The following is a 21,530-nucleotide window of genomic DNA, read 5'->3' as shown; positions in this document are numbered from 1 at the left end:
TAGATTTAGATTTAACATTTAGATATAGATTTAACATTTAGATTTAGATTTAATATTTAGATTTAGATTTAACATTTAGATATAGATTTAACATTTAGATTTAGATTTAATATTTAGATTTAGATTTAGATTTAACATTTACTGGTCACATTTGACTAACAAAACAAATGCATGAAAACAAATACCAGAGAACGGTCGAACTCGGTACACATGTGTTATTAACCCCAGGTTCATTTTGCGCCGGAGTTCCCCTTTAAGCCTCTTAAAAGTCCTCCTCCCTGCTCTTAACAGATCTCACCTTAGGAGCTAAGATTCTTTAGGAATACCTTTTATTTTTACTAGGATCTACTGCTAACTTTGAGGGGAAATTCTCAGAAAACGTCATGATTCTAAGTATTTTCTTAGAATTTATCCACTAGGAGCAACTCTTTGCGGTAAGAATCTTTACGAATACAGCCCCAGGTCAACACCTTGTGCTGTTTTTCATGTTTTTTTTTTGAGTTGTTCCTAAACTGCTTTTGTGTGTGTGTCTGTGTCAGGCTGCATCCTGCTGGGGATGGCTGCTACACGTCAAGGAGTGTCATTGCTATGGGGTGGGGGTGTCTGGTCTGGTCTAAGTGGGTGGTACATGTCTAAGTAGCATCCACACTAATGTGATGTCCAGAAGTTTCCCAGCAGAATACTGGATTGTCACTAGATGGTCAATGTTACTTACTTCTCCAGTCAGTGATCACAATGTCATGCCTGATTTGTGTACATTATATGCGTGTAAACACTGCAATCATAAACTGGACTTTTGAACTGATTCAAAGATAGCCACGTGTCTTATGAGTCATGATTCCTGCGAAGTAACTGCTTAGTAAATGATTGATTTTCCTATTTTTTTCAGTTGCAGGTTCCCGTTTACTTCTCACTTTAACATTTATAGGCAAAAGCTCAAGTATTATTCCTAGCTATACTACACACAGAACCATCCGAGTAAGTCGAATGTCGCTTGGAGGATGAACTCAACTGTGGGTTAGCAATGAACTCTTCTTTCTAGTTATCAAAATAAACTTTATTGAAAATATTCAGGTGTTCATACAATTAACACAAATTTGATGCCAGAATGATAACATAAGAGGAATGAGTGGTGCCACAGGAAAGAACACTACATGAACATTATAATGGAACACAAATTAGAACGATATACCAGCAAGAAACCTTGTTTGAGCTCTGACGTGACAGATACAGAATCAAATGATGACTTTTTTTTCTTTTTTTTTTGGTATGGTTCAAATCCAATCTTCATGTGTTTAAGGCACATTTTGTGACTAGCGGACTAATATTTAGTTAAAATATTATTACAAATCTGAACCACTTTGTGAGCACCTGCAGGTTCTCGAAGTTGAAAAAACATTGTACATTTCTGTGGTTTTTCTTGGCTGGTGCAAGTTACAGTCGCTTTTTTGTATCCAATATATTTACAGCATTTACAAAAAATCTCAATCCAGGAAACATGTCACAAATATACATATTCAGAAGTAACTGAGAATATAAAATATGGATCAAAACTTCATATGATGGATAAAAAAAAAAAACAGAAAACTAATCAAAATGCATAAGAATGAAATGAAGTGCCACATCTCCAGCGGCTGTCATCTGGAGATCTCGTGCCGAAAAGGAAATTTCCATCTGTTACATTAGCCTGTACATGTACACATATGAGATACCAATATAACCTTCAAACATTTTCAACCAAGACTATATGTTAAATACCACAGCACACACATTATGGTTCCATATTACTTTCGGCTTCATAACTCTTTACACAGTGCTGAGAATCAGCAGTCTGGTCCAGTGCAGTATCCCGACCTCCTCTGTGATTCAGGCTTGTTTGATCAGCATCCTTTCTGCTCTACTTCCTCTTCAGGCAACACAGGCAAGACTAGATGAGAGATGCGACTCCACAGTCCACTGTACTTGTCAGTATCCATATTATTGAAGGCGGTCGGGCTGCTTGAGCCCACCAGCCTTTCCTTAAGATAGTCGTGCACCATCTCCTCCACCTCCTTGAGGCTCAGCTCATCCCTGATCTCATCTTGAGGCAGCAGCACAGTAAACAATAAGAACGGCCGCTTGTACGCAGCGTTCTCGTGGTCACAGTAGCGATAAAAAATGAGGGTGGAGCTTGGAGGCAGCTCTTCAAAACGGTGAATGACCGCCACGGGTTTTTCTCCCTCAAAGGCCGCTTGCAGCTGGCGGTCAATGTCCAGCTTTACCTCATCGCTATCCTGGCTGGTTTTACTTGATCCATCAATGTGGAGGACGGAGACGGTGAGGGCAGAGGAGAAAGAGGAGGCCAGTGTCTGAGCCAGGCAGTGCAGCGTCTTCTCAGCCTTGCGGCCCGCAGCGAGGATCAGGCTGACCGGCTGTGTGGGCTGGGCTGTTTTGAGATGATTCTCCAGGTGGACCTTGCTTCTCTTATACAAGTCAGGCCGCTGACTTGGGAACTGAGTCTCGAGAAGCGACATGCGATCAGCAAACTTTTCTGCGTTCACATCCCTGGGTGGTTGCAATCCATCACCTGTCATCCTTTGGAGCACAGGCGTGAATTTGTACGCCAGCAAGGTGGCAGAGCCAAGCAGCACCAGGAGAACCAAACCCCATAAATACCGCGTACATCCTGAGCAAACACAAACACATACTCAAATGTGATGCAGAAACAGCGTAGAACAATCTTTGAGCTAATGCCACAAAAATTAATTGCTTACCTGTGGAGGAATTTCCTGATTTTTTCTTGGTAAAAGCGGTTTTCTTTAACCGTTCTAAAAGAAAAGAAAAGAAAATCTCATTAGGTTAATTTCAAAATTCTCACAGACATATCGGATGTTTCAAATCATTAGCAATATTCAGTTCAAGATGAAATACCTTGTTTTTTGTGTTGAACGTCCTTTTCATCTTTTTGTGTCGGAATGTTATTTACACGTTGTCGTACTGCGTAAGGTTTCTCTGAGGCTGGATACGCACTTGAAACGTGGTTAACTCTGGTTACGTCTAAAGATAATAATTTCATACTTAACATGTGCTCAGTCCAACTTTCTTAATAGCTCACTTATATCTAACTGATTTATTTATATCAAAATATCTGCAATACAATACCAGCGCCTTTGGCTATGGCCTCCAGAGTCGTCCTGTACTCGGCCATACTTTTGATTTTTGTGGTGGGTATTTCATATCTGTTCACTGTTGATCTGATTTCCTCGAAGGTCTTGGTGTGGGGTTTTGCTGAAGCTTTTGCTGCTGGTTTTACTGAAAACAAACAAGCCAGGCTAGGTCATTAAATGATCCTCCCGTAACGTAATAAACTGTACACAGAATAAGTGTATAGCATGTTCCTACCTCTCACGATATTCGTCCTCTCCAGATCTTCATTTACAGCACGACTAGTTAGGCAGCGTTCACCAAGCACTACACAAGGGAACAAATTGACATCTCCCAGGGCTCCTGTTTTATACAGATACAAAACCTTAATTTAAATAAAACTGTCTGTGGTCAGATTTGATACTGATCTGTTACTGAAGCGTAACGAATCCAATATAATTTCCCAGCAAACTTACCAGATCCCACCTTTGTCATTTGATAGCAGCAACATGCATTAGCAAATATATTAAAAGTAATACAATCAGGCATAACATTATGACCGCCTTCCTAATATTAGGTCTCCCTTGTGCCTCCAAAGTTAGTGGGGGCCTTTGGGTCCTATGGTGGGGTCTCTGTGAATTTTCCCAGTGATACTTGATCAGTTTGGGATCTAGTAAATTTGGAGGCCAGGTCTACACCATGTGCTGTTTTTTTTTCATGTTTTTTTAGTTGTTCCTAAACCGTTTTTGTGTGTGTCTGTGTCAGGCTGCATCCTGCTCGGGGATGGCTGCTGCCACCTAGCTGCCACCTAGACCAGACCAGGCACCCCTACCCCGTAGCATCATTGCTACGGGGTAGGGATGCTTGTCTTATTAAGGTCCTCGACCAAATTCCTAGACCAAACCAGGCACCCCCACACGGGGTGTTGGTGCCTGGTTTATTGTTTATTTGCCTGGCTTTTATTGTTGTTTTATTGTTATTGTTTATTGTTTATTTGCCTGGCTTTTATTGTTGCTATTTGATAGCAACAATAAAAGAGTTGGTAACAACTTAATAAATAACAAATAATCATTCACGTCAGCCCTAACCTTGATATATTTTGGGTAGGGGAGAGGAATCCTCCTGAATATCCTTTTCCTGGTCTGAGTCATTTTGCTCCATGTCTTCTTCGGCTGATTCCTGGACATCCATCTTGCTCTCATCACCTCTGCTGCCCGCTGAACCTGCACTGTCCCGCCGTCTCTTCTTAGGGGATTCTGTTCAGTAAAAAATAAAAATCTCAGTTGATTTCACCGCCTCTGAATACAGCTTACATGTTGTCATATCTGTGCAACTCACACTGCTAACTAAAGCAACCCACCTTCACCATCCGAGCCATTCTCAACATCGCTGGTACCATTGACTGCTGAAACGGGTGGTTTGTTTTCTGATCCCTTTTTGGTCCTCTTTAGAGGACCCCTGGGTGTCGGTTCAAAATTCAGTGCTGGAGGAGAAACAGAAAGTCACTGTAGTGAGTGACAGTCTTGAGGCTAATAAAATAAGAACTACCAAGCTTAAACATATACTCACTTGCCACTTCATTAGTTTATGGTGTGCAGTAATTGTTTAACATAACAAAGAGAGCCTTTTCTAATATTTCGACAACTTTATTTAAGTCAGTGGGCTAGGCTAAATAACAGAAGAGCCACAAATGACATCCTCTCTACTACTACTACTACTAATAATAATAATACAGCTGAACTACCAACTTTCTTACACAGTTACAATATGAACTAAACACAAAGGGGCATTTAGTGAAAGACCTTCTTAATACAAGTATACAAGGTATTACAAGCATACCTGGTGAACTGTTAAACAAGTTTATTTAGTCGCATTTCCCGTCTATGTACCGTCTACAATGATTGTAGCTAGTATCAGAAGTAGCATTATTAAGTATTATTAAGCTAGTATTAGAAGATCACAAATTGAAATGATTTATTCTTAGAACTTGAGAGAGCTAGACTGAGTTAGCTCCGATGGCTAAGCTAGCTAACTGACAAGTTGCTCACCTTTCACTGGTGCGTGTCTTGCCGACCGCCTCAATGAGTGAGAAGTCTTGTTTTCTAAAACCTTGGGATCCATTTATAATTGCAACGTAACCGAGAGATGCCAAAAAAACATCAATTATAAAATACGACGTAGCATCGTGTTCAGGAATATGTTACTTCCCTGTAGTTGTTAGTTGGTGAGGGGACACATTTCCTGACTGGACGGCATTTCCATGTCCGGAAATAAGCTGTACCCCCCTCTTAGATGTCCCCATAGAAACAGGCGCACTGCTAAAACGTTCCGCTCGGGAGCTGACGAGCTGTCACCGCGACACACGTACCCAAAAAGCTAAGGAAGCGTTATATGGGTTATCTGTGATGTGGTCGAAGATACGTTTGGTATGAACTGGTAATCTGGAATAACCACGTATCAATATGTTTTTATTAAGTTACACGAAAGCAGTTCTTACACACTGAAGCTGTGTATTGTTTTGCTAACTGTCAGCGGAATTAGCGTCTCTCAGCTAGCTTAGCTATCTGCTCTGTCTGTTAACCGGCTAGCTAGTTACCAAACATAACCAAACATTGGCGTGTACCGCGTGCCGTTACAGCTCCGTTCACGGTAAACGGGTTTTTCTAACTTTGCTATTAACTAATTGACTGGGGTTCTTCTCTCTCGATGGTTTGCTCACTGTCTGCTCGCTGCAAATTGAGTTGAAAAATAGGAGCTCCCAAGGATTGTGCTATCCTCGGGAGACATCAACACAGGCAACTCATTAAGTCCTACTTTAAGTTTACATATTCACTTGTTTTTTTGAGCCCAAGACAGACTGAAAACCTGAGGAGTTTAAATGGTTTGCCGTTAAGTGAAAAACAGGTGCACACGTGGGTTTACGACATCAATTTGGACTTTGAACAAATTATGACAATTCGATGACTAGCTGCACTAAGCATAAATCAAATCTCTTATGCAGCTGTGAACCGCTTTGAGTGAAGTGCCCCTATTGGAAAAAATGTCGGAGGAACGCAGTAATATCGCCCAACAGGACACGGCAGGTAAGAAAACACCCACAATCAAAGCCACGTATCCCATATATTGGACTGGTTTATTTATACATCTGCACTAGTGATTAACATTAATTCATTTTTTTTTTTTACAGACCCCGAGGAAGAACCACAGTCAGCAAATGTAGATCCAGGTACAGCAAGTTATGAGTCCAAGCCAGCTGATGTGGCCATAAAGCAGCAGCAGCAGCAGCACTCTGAAGGTAACAGGCACAGTCGGTGGTAAACCATTCAGTATGCCTTTAACAAAACTGTTTCTGTTTCTTCTTTAAGTTAGTTACTCTAATAGAATATGTTATTTTCTCACCTAATAAGATTCAGCTTCATCATCTGTAAACAGAAAGGTGATATGCAACAATGAAGACGTGGAGCAAGCCAATGAAAGTAAGGCTAAAAAGCAAATGGTTTCAGACCACATATGAGGTGCGACATGGATAGAGTGTAAATTAGATTAAACTGAATTTGTTTTGACTTTTCCAGGTGGCGATTCAACTGTAAAGAATACAGATCCTCCTGTAGAGGGATTATCACCAGAACAGGACGGCAGGCTGAATATGGAGGAGGACAGCAGCATTCATCAAGCCGACGACAAAAGTCACGGTGATGGTGACGACAGAGGAATGCCAGTAAATGAAAAGACGAACGCAATACCTGAGGCAGTTAACGGTGAGTGATCAAGTGTTATGACCAGAGATTCAGATATTATTATTCGCTGTTTTCAAAGAGCCAGGGGAGATACGCTAACCAGCTTTGGAAGAGTTTGTTAAAGGGCTTCAAACTGTGTCAGTTCTTTGTGTCAGTTCTGAGTAGTAATTTGACCGCCGACAGGTGAAAGGGGTAATATTGATCATCTCATTACAATGTAATGTTCTGTAGATGTTACTATTGCACCCTCACCCCATGGTAACAACACTCCCAGCCTATCTGCAGGGTGCAGGAATAACACCGATCCACAGAGACCCCAGCCGTCAACCTTAAGGCTCCCACTAGCAGTTTCGTGGTGCCAAACACCACAGGACACCCTCAGTAGGGCTGCGTCCTTTAAATAATAATCGCTCGGTTTCAGCATTGTGACTGATCTGTGAACTTAGAGCCTTATTAATGTGAGTCTGAAAAGGCAGCTCTTGTTAGACAGAACCTTTGGAAAACCTGAAAAATGTTTAGGCTGTTGTGGAAGTTGAACTCTCGTCATTTCATCAGGAGAGGAGAAAGCGTCTGAAACGACCACTTCACCCGTCCGGGTAGATGGACCCAAGGAAGACCAGGTAGATGGACCCAAGGAAGACCAGGTAGATGAACCCACAACCATCCCTGATGAAGAATCCTCAACCACTAACAACAGAAACGGTGACGCTGAACAGGGTGAGTCTGACCTTTTTATGAAATCTTACTTAATTTATTCTTTCTACAACTTTCATCTTTAGGTGTCAAGTTCTTGTTTCCTTCAAGTTTTTCCTTCTATCCTTTTCTTTAATTATTTTAGTTGGCGTTAATATGCTGTTCTTTTTTTTGCCCGCCGGTCAGATGGAGAGGATTTGTTATCTCTGGAGGAAGAAGAAGATGCACATGCGAACACAACCTCAGCACAGATGCCGTTACCACAGAGCACGACAGCGCCGGATGAGTTATTTCAAAAGAGACGTGAGGTTGAGAACCTTGGCCCTGTTGCTCAAGAGTCAACGAAACCCACAGTTACAGAGGATACTGGCGTTGCAAGAGGTAATCTTGTTATTTTTTTGTTTGTAGTGTTCCAGTGATTATCAGCAAATAATGAAGTAAAATGTGAAAATCACAAAACGACTAAGGCCATCAGTGAGTGACTGCTCTTCAAAGTATATGACATAATTGTGTGTCATGTACTGTGTGATACATAAGTGTAAATAATTTATGTAGTGTACAAACTACTTCTGGAAATAACTTGAGCCTTTTCTCCACAGGAAGTACAAGATACTTGATAGGTGTAGCTTTAGTGGTAATTGTTGCCATCGTGGTGCAGCAACTCCTCCAGCCTGAATCTCCACCTCAGGAACACGACGTGCGGCAAATAGACATCTTCCTCAAGCAGATGGAAAAAGTAAAGACTCTGTTTCCTAACCAACGCGTTGAGGTTTGGAGTAGGAGCAAAATCCACCTGAAGAGACACCTCCAGACCTCCCAGCCAACGGAGCCGGTGAGTCTGATCCTGACTGCAGGCCTCAGAGCTGAGAGGACATTGCACTGCCTGGCTCGGGGCCTGGCCTCCGCCTTCTCCTCAGCCCTTAACGCCTCTGTCCTCCATATCGACGGAACCAGCAAAGCCAACCAGGACAGCGACCAGGTCAAACTGGACATTGACAACAAGCTGCAGAAAGCTTTCGAGGGAGACAAACCCGTAGCTGTCATTCATCGCTTTGAAGAGCTGCCTCCCGGCTCCACCCTTATCTTCTATCGCTACTGCGACCATGAGAACGCTGCGTACAAGAAGATATTCCTGATCTTCACAGTTCTGCTTGGGGATGAAGCAGAGATTCCCGCCCAGATTCGCTTGAGTACTGTGGAGGAAATGGTGGACGACCACCTTCAGAAAAGGTTTCTGTCTCATGGCCACCCTGTGTCTTTTGACAAGATGGACCTTGACAAGTACGGTGGACTGTGGAGCCGTATTTCTCACCTCATCTTGCCTGTGGCAGCAGAGAACAGAATAGAAGACAAAGGGTGCCAGAATATATAAACAGTCTTTCTGGTTTGGACTTTTTACTATAAGCACTAAACTATTGCATATTTCTCAGATGTTTCACTAGGTGCTCTGGTCGTCCTGGTGCTGGGAGCTGTTTTAAACATCCAGAGTTTCCTATGTGTTGATTACAAATAAGATGAATAAGGATCATTATGTTTTGATCATGAAGAAACAGTTGTCAGTAAGGCTGCTGCACTTTATTTTTATTTTTTTTATCACTGTGAAAAATTGGAATTATTGGTCGAATTGGGTTTTGCAGTAGATGTACAATTTTGATGGTAACTGCTGCATTTTAAAGTTATTTAGTGTAAGACAGATCTAATGATAATTATCACAATTTAGTTAATAGGCAGACAAGTTTTTTTTTCTTATGACAAAAGTCTTCTGCTATTCTTGACCTGCATGGCACATTGTGCCTTAACTGAGCATCCCAACCCAGCACACACTACAGGTAGAAGTTTAATGGAAGAAAACAAATGCATAAATTAAATGTGCCTTAAACAATAAATAAACATAAGTGTTCAATTTGAAATGTATTGTTTATTTTCACTGCAGTGAACACTTCTGCCGCTAGAGAGCAGCAAAACCCCAGCTGAAACGTCTACAACAGCAGCCTTCATTGATATTCAACAGTGGAAGTGTGTGTTTGAAATCAAACTACATGTATGTTTTTTATAAACTTAATTTGCAAGGTCAATCTGAAAGAAAACTGACATTAGACTGAAACTTTCTGTGTTAACGTGTAACGGTAACAAGATGCACATTGTGCTTTAGAAGTCTGAACTGTTCAACTCCTCCTTGCCAGTTTGATCAGGTCCGCCTCCTGACTGCATCGCTCCAGCAGCAGATGCCGGTCGCTCTCTCACAGAGTGCACGGCTTTTGTAGACTCTAGCCCGCATTCATTGTGACTATGAAAAGATGACATGGCGCCATAAAGCTTAAACTTGCTTTCTGCTGCCAATTTTAATGCGCATCTCTGATTTCGGATTAAATAGGCTATGTAATTTTCTTGCAGTTAAAGTGATTGGTGTCAGGCTGTGCCTGCTTAGCAAACTTGCAGCATTATTGCTCTTGTCTGAGCTCTGTGAGCCGACAGCATGTATAAATTATGCGTTCTTATCGTGGTGAGCTGTGCGTTTTTTTCATGGTGCTTTGCAGCGCCAAAGTCCGTGGGTGCAGATCCCAGGTCTCAACTTGAAAGTAGGTCAGAACCAAACGAGAGGCTGCAAGGAGAAGGAGATGACCAAGAAAGCATCCTCTCTAAGGTAGGAGAAAATAACAACTTTATTCCTTGACATCGTTCATTTTATGGATATTCCACTGTTGTGTGCGTAAAATGCAAATGTCTTCTGATTGAGCCTGGTGGAAAACACATCCGTCCTCTTCTCTTTGTAGCTGCTGGGTGATTATGACAAAGTGAAAGCCATCTCGGAAGGCTCTGACTGTCGGTGTAAATGTGTTGTCAGACCCCTGAGCAGGAGCGCCTGTCGGCGGATAGAAGAAGGGAGCGCTACAGCGCAGGACTTCTACACTGTGGAAACTATCACTTCTGGACCAGAGTGCAAGTGCGCCTGCATCGCTCCTCCGTCAGCGGTCAACCCATGTGAGGGAGAGTTCAGGCTAAAAAAACTTAGAGAAGCCGGAGAGGAGAATGTCAAGGTGAAGTGTCATCGTGTCCGTTTTCCATCCACACCAGAACCTCTCATACACATAAGTCACCACGCTCCAGAGCCACCACGCTCCCTAGCTTCCTCGCCTGCTGATTTCTAGATAGGTCTGGATCACTAGAGGCATGGATATCACATTTGGTCAAAATCAAAGAAGGATAACGTTTTATCAATAACCAGAGACTCAAAGTTTGAATGGACTTGTGCTAGGTCTTTCTTTTTTACGCGTGGCATGTTTTTATTTGGTTCTCTCCCTTCTGACGGAGTCCGCTTGATCATTTTAGCTGTCCACCATCCTTGAGCTGCTGGAGGGTTCCTTCTATGGTATGGACCTGCTGAAGCTGCACTCCATCACCAATAAGCTCCTGAATCGTGTGGAGCACATCGAACAGGTACAATATATGTTAAGAGTTCCTATGTATACTGTGGTTTAACGCAGAGGATCTCATTGTAACAGTGGTGATGTCTGGATGCAGTGCCTCCAATGAGAACTTTGAACTTGGCCATATATTTACATTTACTTTAAAAATGTGTCAACTAATCAATTATTAACAAATGAAAATATTAAAGTTTCATATTTAGTTAAAGTGGCCTAAGCCTTTGGAATTACTGGATATGGAAGAGATGGTCACAGAAAGTCACAGAGGGAGTTTAATGCAGGGTTTCACAGATCAAAAGTGATCAGAAGAAGCAAAGAAGAGCAAAACTGAAACCGTGGATGTCGGTGTCAAGACCATAGAGGGATCTGTCAATCCGATTCCACGCACAGATTTACAAGGAGAAAAAAAAAAGCAAATAACATCCTCAACATCTGCACGGTGTTAAAAAGTTATGCTGGTTAAGTAAACCTCCTTTTCTTACATTGAGGTTGGGTGGAGCAGCCGAGCGTTGCGTGAATCATAAACATTAGCCTATAAATCATAAAGTTGCACGCACAAACAGGTGGAGAGCTACATGCCTAGGCAGAGAGGAGTCCAACCAAAATAATTGAAAACACCTGCGTGAGTGTACCTTGCGTTCGTTGTTAGTCCTAGAAACTCAAAATGATCTTAATGGAATGATTTGAAATGACTTAATGAAGTTGGAAAGCTAAAATTAGAGGGGAATTCAAGGGTGTACATAATGATTTTACATTAATTACAGCAGTTTTTGCTCTGATATGGACGGTCAGAGTCTGAGAAGGAACTCTGAGCAAAGATGGTCTCTGCACTTTAAAATGCATTTAAGGAAATTAATGCACTGAAGCCGTTTTAGCATATACAGGCCGTGCATACTGCAGCACTCTTCCTGCTATCAGTCAGGATGTCTGCAGTGAAAACGCCTTTAATGACTTCTCTCAGTGACAAATGACTGCAGCCTATTTCCCATGAAACATGCATGACAGCTCTGTTGATTTGTCCGCAACTGCATGAAGGTGGTGTCTCTCAACCACACCGCGGGTGAGGTGAAGCCTCAGGAGAGCCCTCAGATTCAGGCCCATGCGGCCGAAAGCCCGGCTACTCCTCTTCCCCACCAGCATGAGGAGGAGAAAACGTTTGACGACGTCACCAGGGCAGCAGCGTATTTAAACCCAGAGGTGAGCGTGACACCGAAACACTGACACCGCAGGGTTAACAGATGGGGTCACTGCAGAGGTCACTAGGCAGCTACTGGTACTTATGTAAGTGTTCGCCTGTAGTCTGTTCTATTAAATGACCCACAGTTTGTCACTTGCAAAGTTGTTTTCTAACTTACTGTAATGTAATAATTATTGAATGATTTATTAGAAGTTATAATGAGCTGATAAACCTGTCCATGGAAAAACACGACATGCTTGATTTGAGCCCGTCAATACAGATTGTTTTTGATCGTCTCTTTCTTCCGAAATCAGGGTTGAAGGCTAAATGAGCCGAATGCAGCAAAAGAACAAGTATAAAAGACATGATTGGATTCACATGTTCCTGCTACAACCTGCAACGAAAAAAAAAAAAGAACAATTACATGTTTTTTTCCACAAACTCCTTCATAAAATCATCGTCAAAGACCAAGAATGTGCAAAAGGCTTGCTGAGGTCATTGGAAGGCTTGGCAGGACCGGTGGACAATAGCAGAGCTCAGATTAGTGACTGAGCTGCTGGACCCTGATCCCCGACAGCTTTAATTTAAACCCGAGAGCACGTCCAGCACATTCATGCTCTCATGTCTTGGTGAAATCTTTGCTACGTGCTTCAGTACTGACAAATGGTGCCACAGTTTTTATCCAGACGGATGTTTTCTTCTCATCTAATTGCAGACTGAATGATTTTGCCTCATAAAACTTGTGTGTGTCTCTGTTGCTAATAGGAAAAGTATGAAGAGAAGCTTAATGTGGAAAATCCCCCCTCCCTTCAGATGGATGGCTCTGGTCAGGTCACTGAGGTCAAACCTCAGGTGACTCCCAGAAATGAGGCTAACAGGGAGGCTTCTCAGGTGTTGAGGACCGGCCCCAATGGAATGATCATCAGAGGAATGACTTTTTACAAATCTGAGCCAGATCCGATGGTGGCGGATGATGGGGAGCCAGGAGAGAACTGTAAGTGCAAACCAGAAGTTCCCTTTAAGGGAATATGTATACTATTTAGAAATAGTTTTTCCTCATAGATAGCTGTTTCAGAATCAGAATCAGATCGATAGTCAGAATTGATAGAGCTGCTATCAGCAAAAAATGTACCGTTACAAATGGAGTTGATCTTGTAGCCTCTACTATTTGGCATGATGCGCTCTGTTTTAACCATCCTTTTTCTCTTTATTTGTTAGTTTTTGAATATGATGGATTCAGTGGCTATGGACCAGTCAACCTCCTCATCGAGGAGAATCTCCTTCTACACAGAGCTCCTCGCCCCAGGGCCAGACCTGGATCAGGATCATTCCGAACAAAGACTGCAGACCCTTTGCACGGTTCCACAAAGACCAGTCAGTCAACGAAACCAAAAGAGTCCACCTCAAAAACTAATGATGAGTTCATCAGTCCCACTGGAACCACATCACCGGACGTGCCTACAGATGCACACAGTGACGCAACCACTGCAAGAAGCGTCACACTCGGACCAACCACTACAGTACAGAAGAAAAGCACGACAGGCACCTCCATGCCTCTCACTACTCTAGGAGTCACTCCTGGAACAAGAACCACGATGAGCACATCCAAACCTTCTGAAAATACAGAAACAAGGGACGTCAAACAAACATTTGTAACAAGAAATACACCCACTGCTGTGATGGAGACCTCTAGCCTGGAGCCTAATGATCCGCAAACCATACCGGGCAACACTGCAGCTACTCCGACTTTTTCTGCGCTAAATACAACAACAGAGGCTTCCAGCCCTACGTCTCCTGTGATCATCACAACCCACACTGCAGCGACCTCAGCGCCGGAGCGCTCCACGTCGGCTTCCACAACAGCCACATCCACACCGGCTGCCGCGACAACACCACGCGAAGAAACAGAGTCCTCCACAGCCGAGACCCTGCCTCCCGACACCACTGCGCCTGTCACCAAAACCGTAACCACCTCGCCCTCGACCACCACCACCAGCACCACCACCACCACCAGCACCACTACCACCACCACCACCAGCACCACTACAAGTCAGAAAGCTCCAATCAAACAGGAATACAAGATCAGATGGGAAGAGGAAGAAGGCGAGGAAGGACACCCAGGATCGGACGAGCCAATGCAAAGGCAGGAGGAATCGACTGTGAGGAAACTTGGTAAATAATAAATAACTTTTATTTTTTAACCTGCAGCCAGCTCCGCAGCTTACCGTTAATGAAAAAACATGCTTTGAATTTTCTTGTGAACGTCTGCCAAATGAAAAGGACTGACTTCATTCACGTTTTTCATTTAGAAATGCAAGTGATATCTACAAATGCCTAAATGTTTTAATTCAGTGCTTTGTCCTGTGTGGCTCCCTTACACTTTCCTTTCCGTGATTCATGCTGGTTAAACACACGGCTCTAATTATTTACAGACTTCTAGTTGTAGGTCTGGATGATGTTAAAAAGCCTCTAAATCTTCACTCTCCTAACTCTCCGGGTTATTTTTTTTTACAGAGGAGTGTAAGGACACTTTGGCAACAATCTCCGAGCCAGTAACCCACAACACCTACGGCAAGAGTGAGGGAGCATGGATGAAGGACCCGAAGTCTGATGATGGCAAAATCTATGTCACAAACTTCTATTACGGAAACAACCTGCTGGAGTTCCGCAACCTGGGCGTTTTCAAACATGGTGAGATCAAGTGGTAACTAGTTCTTGGCGTAAACTAGTTTTTGTTTTGATCCATCTCATGCTTTTCCCTTTCTTTAACCTTTTCAAGGACGTTACACCAACTCCTACAAGCTTCCTTACCGCTGGATCGGCACGGGCCACGTGGTCTACGGCGGGGCCTTCTTCTACAACCGCGCCTTCTCCCGTGACATCATCAAGTATGACCTGCGACAGCGCTACGTGGCCGCCTGGACCATGCTGCATGACGCCCTGTTTGAGGAGTCGTCGTCCCCGTGGCAGTGGCGCAGCCACTCGCACGTCGACTTCGCCGTGGACGAGAGCGGCCTGTGGATCATCTACCCGGCGCTGGATGACGAGGGCTTCTTGCAGGAAGTGGTCGTTCTGAGTCGCCTGAACCCGTCGGACCTCAGCACGCAGAGGGAGACCACCTGGAGAACGGGGCTCAGGAGGAACTACTTTGGGAACTGCTTCGTTGTATGCGGCGTCCTGTATGCTGTTGACAGCTATAACAAAAGGGACGCCAACCTGGAATATGCCTTCGACACGCACACAAACACCCAAATGGTTCCCAGGATGCCCTTCACCAATAACTACACCTACACCACGCAGATTGACTACAATCCCAAAGAGGGTGTTTTGTATGCGTGGGACAACGGACACCAAGTCACATACAACATTAAATTTGCCTACGTAGACTCAAACTAAGGGCTTGATAGCCCCTTTTAATTTTAATCATTAATTCTATGGTTTGATTGGATTGTAGATCAGTCCACACGGCCTTCAGCAAGGAGACAAATGGAGGCTAAATGTACAAATATATTTCATATAAATGTAATGGTTCCTACTAAGATTTTTTTATACCTAAGATAATTGAAAAGATGAGCCTGGTTGCACCAGTCAACACATGAAGTTGTAATGCTGTAAAAAAAAAAAAAAAAGCTCAATCAGATGAATAAATTCAGGAGTTTAGGAGAAGTAGTCAACAGTTTGGTCACACACAAAATTCCTGCCTCCTTTTGTATAAACCAATCCCCAAATTTTGTGGTCAAATCCCATCTCTCTGTTTTGTGTACACGATTTTGTATTTTTCTTTGCATCATATGCCTCAGGTCCTTTGTCCTGTGAAAGCACTTACTCCGCTCATATCAGACTGTTTTGAGGAGACTGCAATAAAGCTCGGAAACGCAAAAGTCTTCTTCTGTTGTTGCTGACTTGGGTTTAATTGCAGCCTGCTAGTGTTAATTGAGCTGGGATACTGCGAGGAGAGAAGAACAAATACAGACACGCAGAGAGCGACTGTTCAAGTCTGTAATTTGGAATTCTGCTACTGGTTGTAAATTGAGCAACTGTGAGAGAAAGTACCTGAAAACAATATATCTTTTGTTCCTGTTTAAGAAAATGAAAAGATTTCCACCAAAAAGCCCACACGCAGATATAATTTGAGAAAATCCAGTGTTTATTTTGGTTTATGCGGACAATTAAGTACAAAAAAAACCAACGAACTTTTTGTTGTCCCTAAGTACAGCTGGGATGCAGCGAAAACACTGCGGTGAATCAAATATGTTTTTCAAACCAAAAGGAGGGGAAATACACAAAAAGAGAAACCCTGGCTTTAAACAACACACGTTTCTGCACAGTTTTTATGAGCATCCATTGAGCTAAAACACAACCATGTGTACAATCCTGCAGCTAAAAGAAACACACTTGCACAGAGGTATATGTCATTTTATCAACTTATACAAAACTGACCAGGAATATAAGACGGGTTACTAAATTATGATCATGTATATTTATCATTTAATAGCAAAGTTACCCCTCATTTACAGGTAGACAAAACACACACATGAATATAAGGCATTTAGAGCTAGAATTGAATTTCCCATGTTCTGCGTTTATAGTGCAAATCTTTACCACAAATTAGTGCTAAAATCACCGTAACTCCTTTTCAATATAAAGACGAACAGCTCCAAGTAAGAGCACAATTTAGTCCGTGGAAGCAGAAGCAGAACTCTGAATGTTTTGTTTGGACGTCCATCATCAGCATGTAAAATCGCTAACAGTTGAGCGGATGAAGATTTTTCTAGGATAGAATTTCAGGACGTCCACCCAGTGAACTGGCACTGAAATAACATCAACTATGTATTCCCTCCACCACACCACTTTTTATTTACTGTACAATATGTCACTGAGTTTTCTGTAGTCAAAGGAAAAAAAAAAAATATCCAAAAAATTCTGACAGAAGTGAGTGAATGAAACCACATAACTGTACTTTTACATAAAAATAGAAATAAATACACAAAGTATCTGAATCTGTTCATTATTATAAGTAAAACACAGTGCAAAGACCCCAAAACTAAGTACTTCATCAATAGAGTGCTTGAAAACAAAGCACGCGCAACCCTTAGATACATAGAAACCAACAACAAAGTGGTTAGTCAGCCAGCGTTCACAGATCACCTCACTTCCTGAGTTTCCTGAATACCTCTGCTGCTGCAGGTGCCTCGCCCTGCTAATGATTCCACTAATAAAATCTGCTTCATGTTATAGAGAGACACAGCGATGATTATTAAAACACTTCATTTTGTAACAAACTGTGCTTCTTCAACACTGATATCACAAATGCATTTTTTTTTTGTGAATTTTCTATTTTAAGTGGTGCATATTGGATTTGTTGCCTAAGCTCTGGCTTTGCAGCTTGTTGGGAATTGAAGATTTTTTTTTTTTTAAAAATATATAAAAAAATAGTTGTGTTACAATAGTGTGACTCAAAGTTAAACAACTGCTCTTATGTGAGCCATCTGGGGTTACAGGGAGATTCCAGTGTTGTCACAGAAAGAGCTAGCGTCCTCCGGATATCAGCCCTGGTAAAGAATGGAGCTAACTGCTGCCAACGATTTGAGCTTCCTTTGTTTTCTAATGACTACATTTCTGCAGAGCACATTTGTTCAAGTCAGTGGTAGGAGACCAGATTTAAAATATTCTTCATCACACCAAAAACGTATTAACTGTGGTCTTATCTTGTATCTGAGGTCTTATCTTATGGGTTTCATTAAGGAGAACCCAAGTGCTGATGGTGATTTTAAGCAGACCCCATTAGGACACCGACGGGAGGCGCAGCCTTGTTCACAGTCTGGGAGTGCTGGTAAAAAGTCTCTGTGTCGTTGACCCGGAGCAAAGGTGGGATCGTGGAAGACCTGATGTGGAGGATCCTGGTGTCCGTTACTTCGCAGTCGATCTGCATCATCACCTCAAACTCTTTGTTCTTTATGATGCTGTCTGCAATGGCAAGAAGGAAAAGGAAGGGGCGTTAGCTCTCCATAAATCAGCGCAGAAATGAATATGTTATTGTAGATTCGATTCTGCTCAGCTGGATTTCTACCAACGCAAACAGCTGAGTCAATCCAAGCCGTATTCATTATTCATCATTATTCTTGGCAGGTTGTTTTGCCATGCTTCTCGTGGAGAGGTTTGATAGGAGACTGAATTTTGGGAGAGTGAGGAGAATTGTTTGAGACAGTGCTGGTGGTGTTGAGGGGGGGTTAGAGCCACACGGGTGGAGGCTGGGTTGCAGATTGAGTCCAGAGGTGAGTCACACGCTGGATTTCTCCATCTTGGAGATAAACAAAACAGAGCTAGCGGGACATACAAATTGGAAAGGAGAATAGAAGAAAATCTGGTAACACTGATGAGTCAGGATCCTTTTTTGTTGTGTGCACAGAAGAAAAGAAAAAACGCTGTCAAGATGGAAAAAGCAGAAGTGATCGATGCTAATGGGTCAGGCTTTTTGTGATTAAACCCAGTGACCACAGAATACAATAAAGACAAATACTTTATGTTTCTCAAAGTCATCAGAGTCATCTTCAGGCTTGACGTACACTCAATCAGCCACAACATTAAAACCACTGACAGGAGAAGTAAATAACATTAATCATCTTGTGACAATGCAAAGTTCTGCTGGGAAACTTCTGGACCTGGCATTCATGTGGATGTTACTTAGACATGTACCACCCACCTAGACCAGACCAGATCAGACACCTCCACCCCATAACAATGACACTCCTTGATGACACAGACACACACACAAAAACGGTTTAGGAACAACTCAAAAAAACATGAAGAACAGCACAAGGTGTTGACCTGGCCTCCAAATTCTCAAGATCCTAAACTGATCAAGTGTCTGTGGGATAATCCACAGAGACCCCTCCCCTCAACCCATAGGACCCAAAGGCCCCCACTAACAATATTCTGTTGCCAGACACCACAGGACACCCTCAGAAGGCCCATGTCCATTCTCTGATAAGTCACAACTGTTTCGGAGACACAAGAGAGACCCTACACAACATTAGGAAGGCGGTCATATTGTTATGCCTGATCGGTGTACAAACAAGCAGTGACTTTGGCTTTATATCGGAAAATTTTAATTTGGAAAAAGAAACTGGACTTCATGCTGGTGGTTCATGGCTTGTGGTCTCCCACCAAGAATGTTTCTCAGGCTTCAGAAAGAAGATCCTTAAATGTAACATTCTTTGCTAGAAAATGGTGTCAACAACAAGCTGAGGGATCCCGTTTGTATTTACATTAGCGGACGACTTAAAAACACGCGACTTCCTTTGTGTGCGGAGATAACATCCTCCATATGGAGCGCACAATCCAAAAGCACTTCAGTCAGTTTTAGTGCACTCTTACGTGACCCAGAAACGGAGCTGCAGGCGACTTTTAAAACGCCTGCGTGCTGAAAGTTCTTTAAAAGCTGCTGTCTTTTTTTTTTTTTTCCAGACACCTGTGTAAGACATCACATTCTTCTTCCACTCTGCAGGATTTTCAGGGACGTATAGTTAAGAGGCAGGGAGAGTTCATCAGATTGTACAGAGGCCATACAATAGCTCCACGGATTCCACGGATATTCATGACATAGACGGCCAGCGCTCGTAATGCGGAGCGTGACTTCATCTGCCGCTAAACTTCCTCTCTTGCACCTGGAATGAAACTGGAACTTCTCAAACGGGCTTCAGCGTTTCCACAGACATCTCTGGAAGTCATCCTCCGAGTCTGGATTTAGCCTTCGTCGAATCCGGCTTCTATCTGAAGTGGAGCTGGGAAAGTTATCTCCATATAGCTTGGTGAGATCACAAAATTACTTTAACCCCCTTTCAGTCTAAGGTTCTTCACAGCCAAGCTACTCTAGTGTACGTAATACTAAATACTGTGTCTCATATGCAGCTTAGCTGATGTTCAATTAACTGCTTAGCATTTAACTTTAATAAACACTAAGCCAGAGAGGTGGCAATGAAAATTATAACAGCAAAAAGACTGTTTTTTTCCCAGGGATTATGAATAAGGACTTCTCAATCAATGAGTTTCTATAATGTCTTTGTATTTAGTTCATGTTTTTAGCCTTGGCCTCTCTTTAACATTCCCCTTCTTTGCCGGTCTGGTGCAACAATAGACCCGAAACCAGATGACAATATGCCCAGCCCACATTTTAGGTGCCCATTGGCCGATGTGTACCTATATTAATTAGGTCCACAGCTGAAAACAAATGCATTCTAATTTAAAAGGTGGCACTAAATTCCCCTTCATGACTGTTATACTGTTCAGCGTACGTTCAAATAGCATCAGAAAGGTGGTAGTTCAACTGTATGGCCATTTTGGAGGATGTAGTTTGCAGTGATGTTAAACTGGATCGAATTGAAGTGTTTCTGTTGTTTAGCCTAGCACACTAAAATGAGGTTGTCAAAATATCACAATATCACAATTCAACAGTGCTATAAAGCACAGCCTCCTACATGAACACACAGTTGAATCAACAGCTACTTTAGTTATTTTGAATAAATGCTGAATACTGTAGTTCATCAAGATAAGATTTAGTCCAGGACTGTTTTGCCATTAGGACTTGATATATTCTTGATAACTACACCATCACATTAATTCCACTGACTGTGTGGGCCATAATCGGAGCATTACCCAAACTGAACTAACATTCAATATCCTACTCTGTTTACATCCATCTTTTTCCAAATTACCAAACCATTTAACTTCCATTTCACTAACTGCTTGGAAAGCCTCAGCACAGAACAAGGAAGCACACACAGGCCACGAAGCCTAACTTCTGACAGCGACTCTTTGAAGAGGCTGCCAGATCTATCGTCCTGCTCCGCATTGGTCTTATTCCTCCTTTTACTGGTGCCATCTGGAAATGTTCCAGGAATTTCAGCGAGCTGGTGCGCGCTGATAAAGGCCCGACGTCTGGCAACAATGCATCGGAGGAAACCCGAGAGCGCGTCTCGGGAGGAAGGAGGCTGGAACAAACTCTGAGGATGCCTTCATGAGGGAAGCTTCCCCCGGCTTTACATCAGAAAGGAAGCAATTCATCAGCGAGTATGGTCACAAAACAAGAGGAGGTTGAAAAAATATGAGGGTCGCTTTGTTCATTAACCAAGCCAATGCAATTTAAATTCAGACAATTCTGCTAATATTCTCACCTATTATTTATAAAACTACAACCTTTTTCTGTATGTAAATGACAGTATATTCTGCAGATAAATGGACAAGCCAATGGCAAACAATAAAATAGTGTTCCACTGAAAAATCAAGGTTCATCCTGTTATGACAAAGCACCCTGAGGCTGGCATGACTATCTGAAGTTTTACTACAATCCATCTAAAGGTTGTCAAGACATATTAC

General features: G+C 42.5%; 4 protein-coding genes across 8 annotated transcripts in view; 2 read left to right on the top strand and 2 right to left on the bottom strand.

Annotated features, from left to right (window-relative positions):
* Positions 1-960: 960 nt before the first annotated feature.
* On the bottom strand, positions 961-5,386 carry LOC311490801 (torsin-1A-interacting protein 2-like). 2 transcript variants are annotated; one of them, XM_084548503.1, is made up of 8 exons: positions 5,172-5,386; positions 4,484-4,606; positions 4,212-4,379; positions 3,382-3,450; positions 3,142-3,291; positions 2,911-3,036; positions 2,754-2,807; positions 961-2,665 (listed from the first exon to the last, which is right to left on the bottom strand). In XM_084548503.1, exons 1-8 carry the CDS (start codon positions 5,242-5,244, stop codon positions 1,881-1,883), a joined length of 1,548 nt encoding a protein of 515 aa, XP_084404629.1. In that variant the 5' UTR covers positions 5,245-5,386; the 3' UTR covers positions 961-1,880. The 2 variants fall into 2 exon arrangements, with proteins under 2 accessions (XP_084404629.1, XP_084404628.1); XM_084548502.1 differs by having other exon boundaries at positions 3,382-3,486; positions 5,172-5,379.
* A 57-nt stretch (positions 5,387-5,443) lies between these two features.
* On the top strand, positions 5,444-9,463 carry LOC311490802 (uncharacterized protein). 4 transcript variants are annotated; one of them, XM_084548505.1, is made up of 8 exons: positions 5,444-5,549; positions 6,125-6,206; positions 6,311-6,418; positions 6,531-6,599; positions 6,696-6,881; positions 7,416-7,577; positions 7,740-7,934; positions 8,153-9,463. In XM_084548505.1, the coding sequence occupies exons 2-8, from the start codon at positions 6,164-6,166 to the stop codon at positions 8,923-8,925; spliced, it is 1,536 nt and encodes a 511-aa protein (XP_084404631.1). In that variant the 5' UTR covers positions 5,444-5,549; positions 6,125-6,163; the 3' UTR covers positions 8,926-9,463. The 4 variants fall into 4 exon arrangements, with proteins under 4 accessions (XP_084404631.1, XP_084404633.1, XP_084404632.1 ...); XM_084548507.1 differs by having other exon boundaries at positions 5,457-5,559; XM_084548506.1 differs by having other exon boundaries at positions 5,505-5,772.
* A 127-nt stretch (positions 9,464-9,590) lies between these two features.
* Positions 9,591-16,072, top strand: olfml2ba (olfactomedin-like 2Ba). Its single transcript, XM_084548500.1, has 8 exons — positions 9,591-10,197; positions 10,328-10,591; positions 10,884-10,991; positions 12,014-12,175; positions 12,921-13,149; positions 13,374-14,327; positions 14,670-14,846; positions 14,935-16,072. Exons 1-8 carry the CDS (start codon positions 10,030-10,032, stop codon positions 15,549-15,551), a joined length of 2,679 nt encoding a protein of 892 aa, XP_084404626.1. The 5' UTR covers positions 9,591-10,029; the 3' UTR covers positions 15,552-16,072.
* Positions 16,073-16,257: 185 nt separating this feature from the next.
* atf6 (activating transcription factor 6) overlaps positions 16,258-21,530 on the bottom strand; it is a 31,398-nt gene continuing 26,125 nt past the window's right edge. The window contains exon 16 of the mRNA XM_084548501.1: positions 16,258-18,122. Coding sequence (XP_084404627.1) covers positions 17,926-18,122 — 197 coding nt within the window. The 3' untranslated portion in view covers positions 16,258-17,925. The remainder of the gene's footprint in view (positions 18,123-21,530) is intronic.

The sequence above is a fragment of the Chelon labrosus genome (assembly GCF_963514085.1).
Source record: "Chelon labrosus genome assembly, chromosome: 7".
In the NCBI taxonomy this organism is placed as follows: domain Eukaryota; kingdom Metazoa; phylum Chordata; class Actinopteri; order Mugiliformes; family Mugilidae; genus Chelon; species Chelon labrosus.
The sequence above is the reverse complement of the archived record's forward strand: the minus strand, read 5'-3'. Positions and strand labels throughout refer to the sequence as shown.

Excerpts from the sequence above, each read along its gene's own strand:
- LOC311490801 (XM_084548502.1), bottom strand. The coding sequence starts at position 5,244 with ATGGATCCCAAGGTTTTAGAAAACAAGACTTCTCACTCATTGAGGCGG. Across the intron at positions 3,292-3,381 it reads GAGGACGAATATCGTGAGAG|TAAAACCAGCAGCAAAAGCT; the intron begins GTAGGAACATGC and ends GTTTGTTTTCAG. Across the intron at positions 2,808-2,910 it reads CGTTCAACACAAAAAACAAG|AACGGTTAAAGAAAACCGCT; the intron begins GTATTTCATCTT and ends CTTTTCTTTTAG.
- LOC311490802 (XM_084548505.1), top strand. The coding sequence starts at position 6,164 with ATGTCGGAGGAACGCAGTAATATCGCCCAACAGGACACGGCAG. Across the intron at positions 6,207-6,310 it reads CGCCCAACAGGACACGGCAG|ACCCCGAGGAAGAACCACAG; the intron begins GTAAGAAAACAC and ends TTTTTTTTACAG. Across the intron at positions 7,578-7,739 it reads AAACGGTGACGCTGAACAGG|ATGGAGAGGATTTGTTATCT; the intron begins GTGAGTCTGACC and ends CCCGCCGGTCAG.
- olfml2ba (XM_084548500.1), top strand. The coding sequence starts at position 10,030 with ATGTATAAATTATGCGTTCTTATCGTGGTGAGCTGTGCGTTTTTTTCA. Across the intron at positions 10,592-10,883 it reads CCGGAGAGGAGAATGTCAAG|CTGTCCACCATCCTTGAGCT; the intron begins GTGAAGTGTCAT and ends TGATCATTTTAG. Across the intron at positions 14,847-14,934 it reads CCTGGGCGTTTTCAAACATG|GACGTTACACCAACTCCTAC; the intron begins GTGAGATCAAGT and ends AACCTTTTCAAG.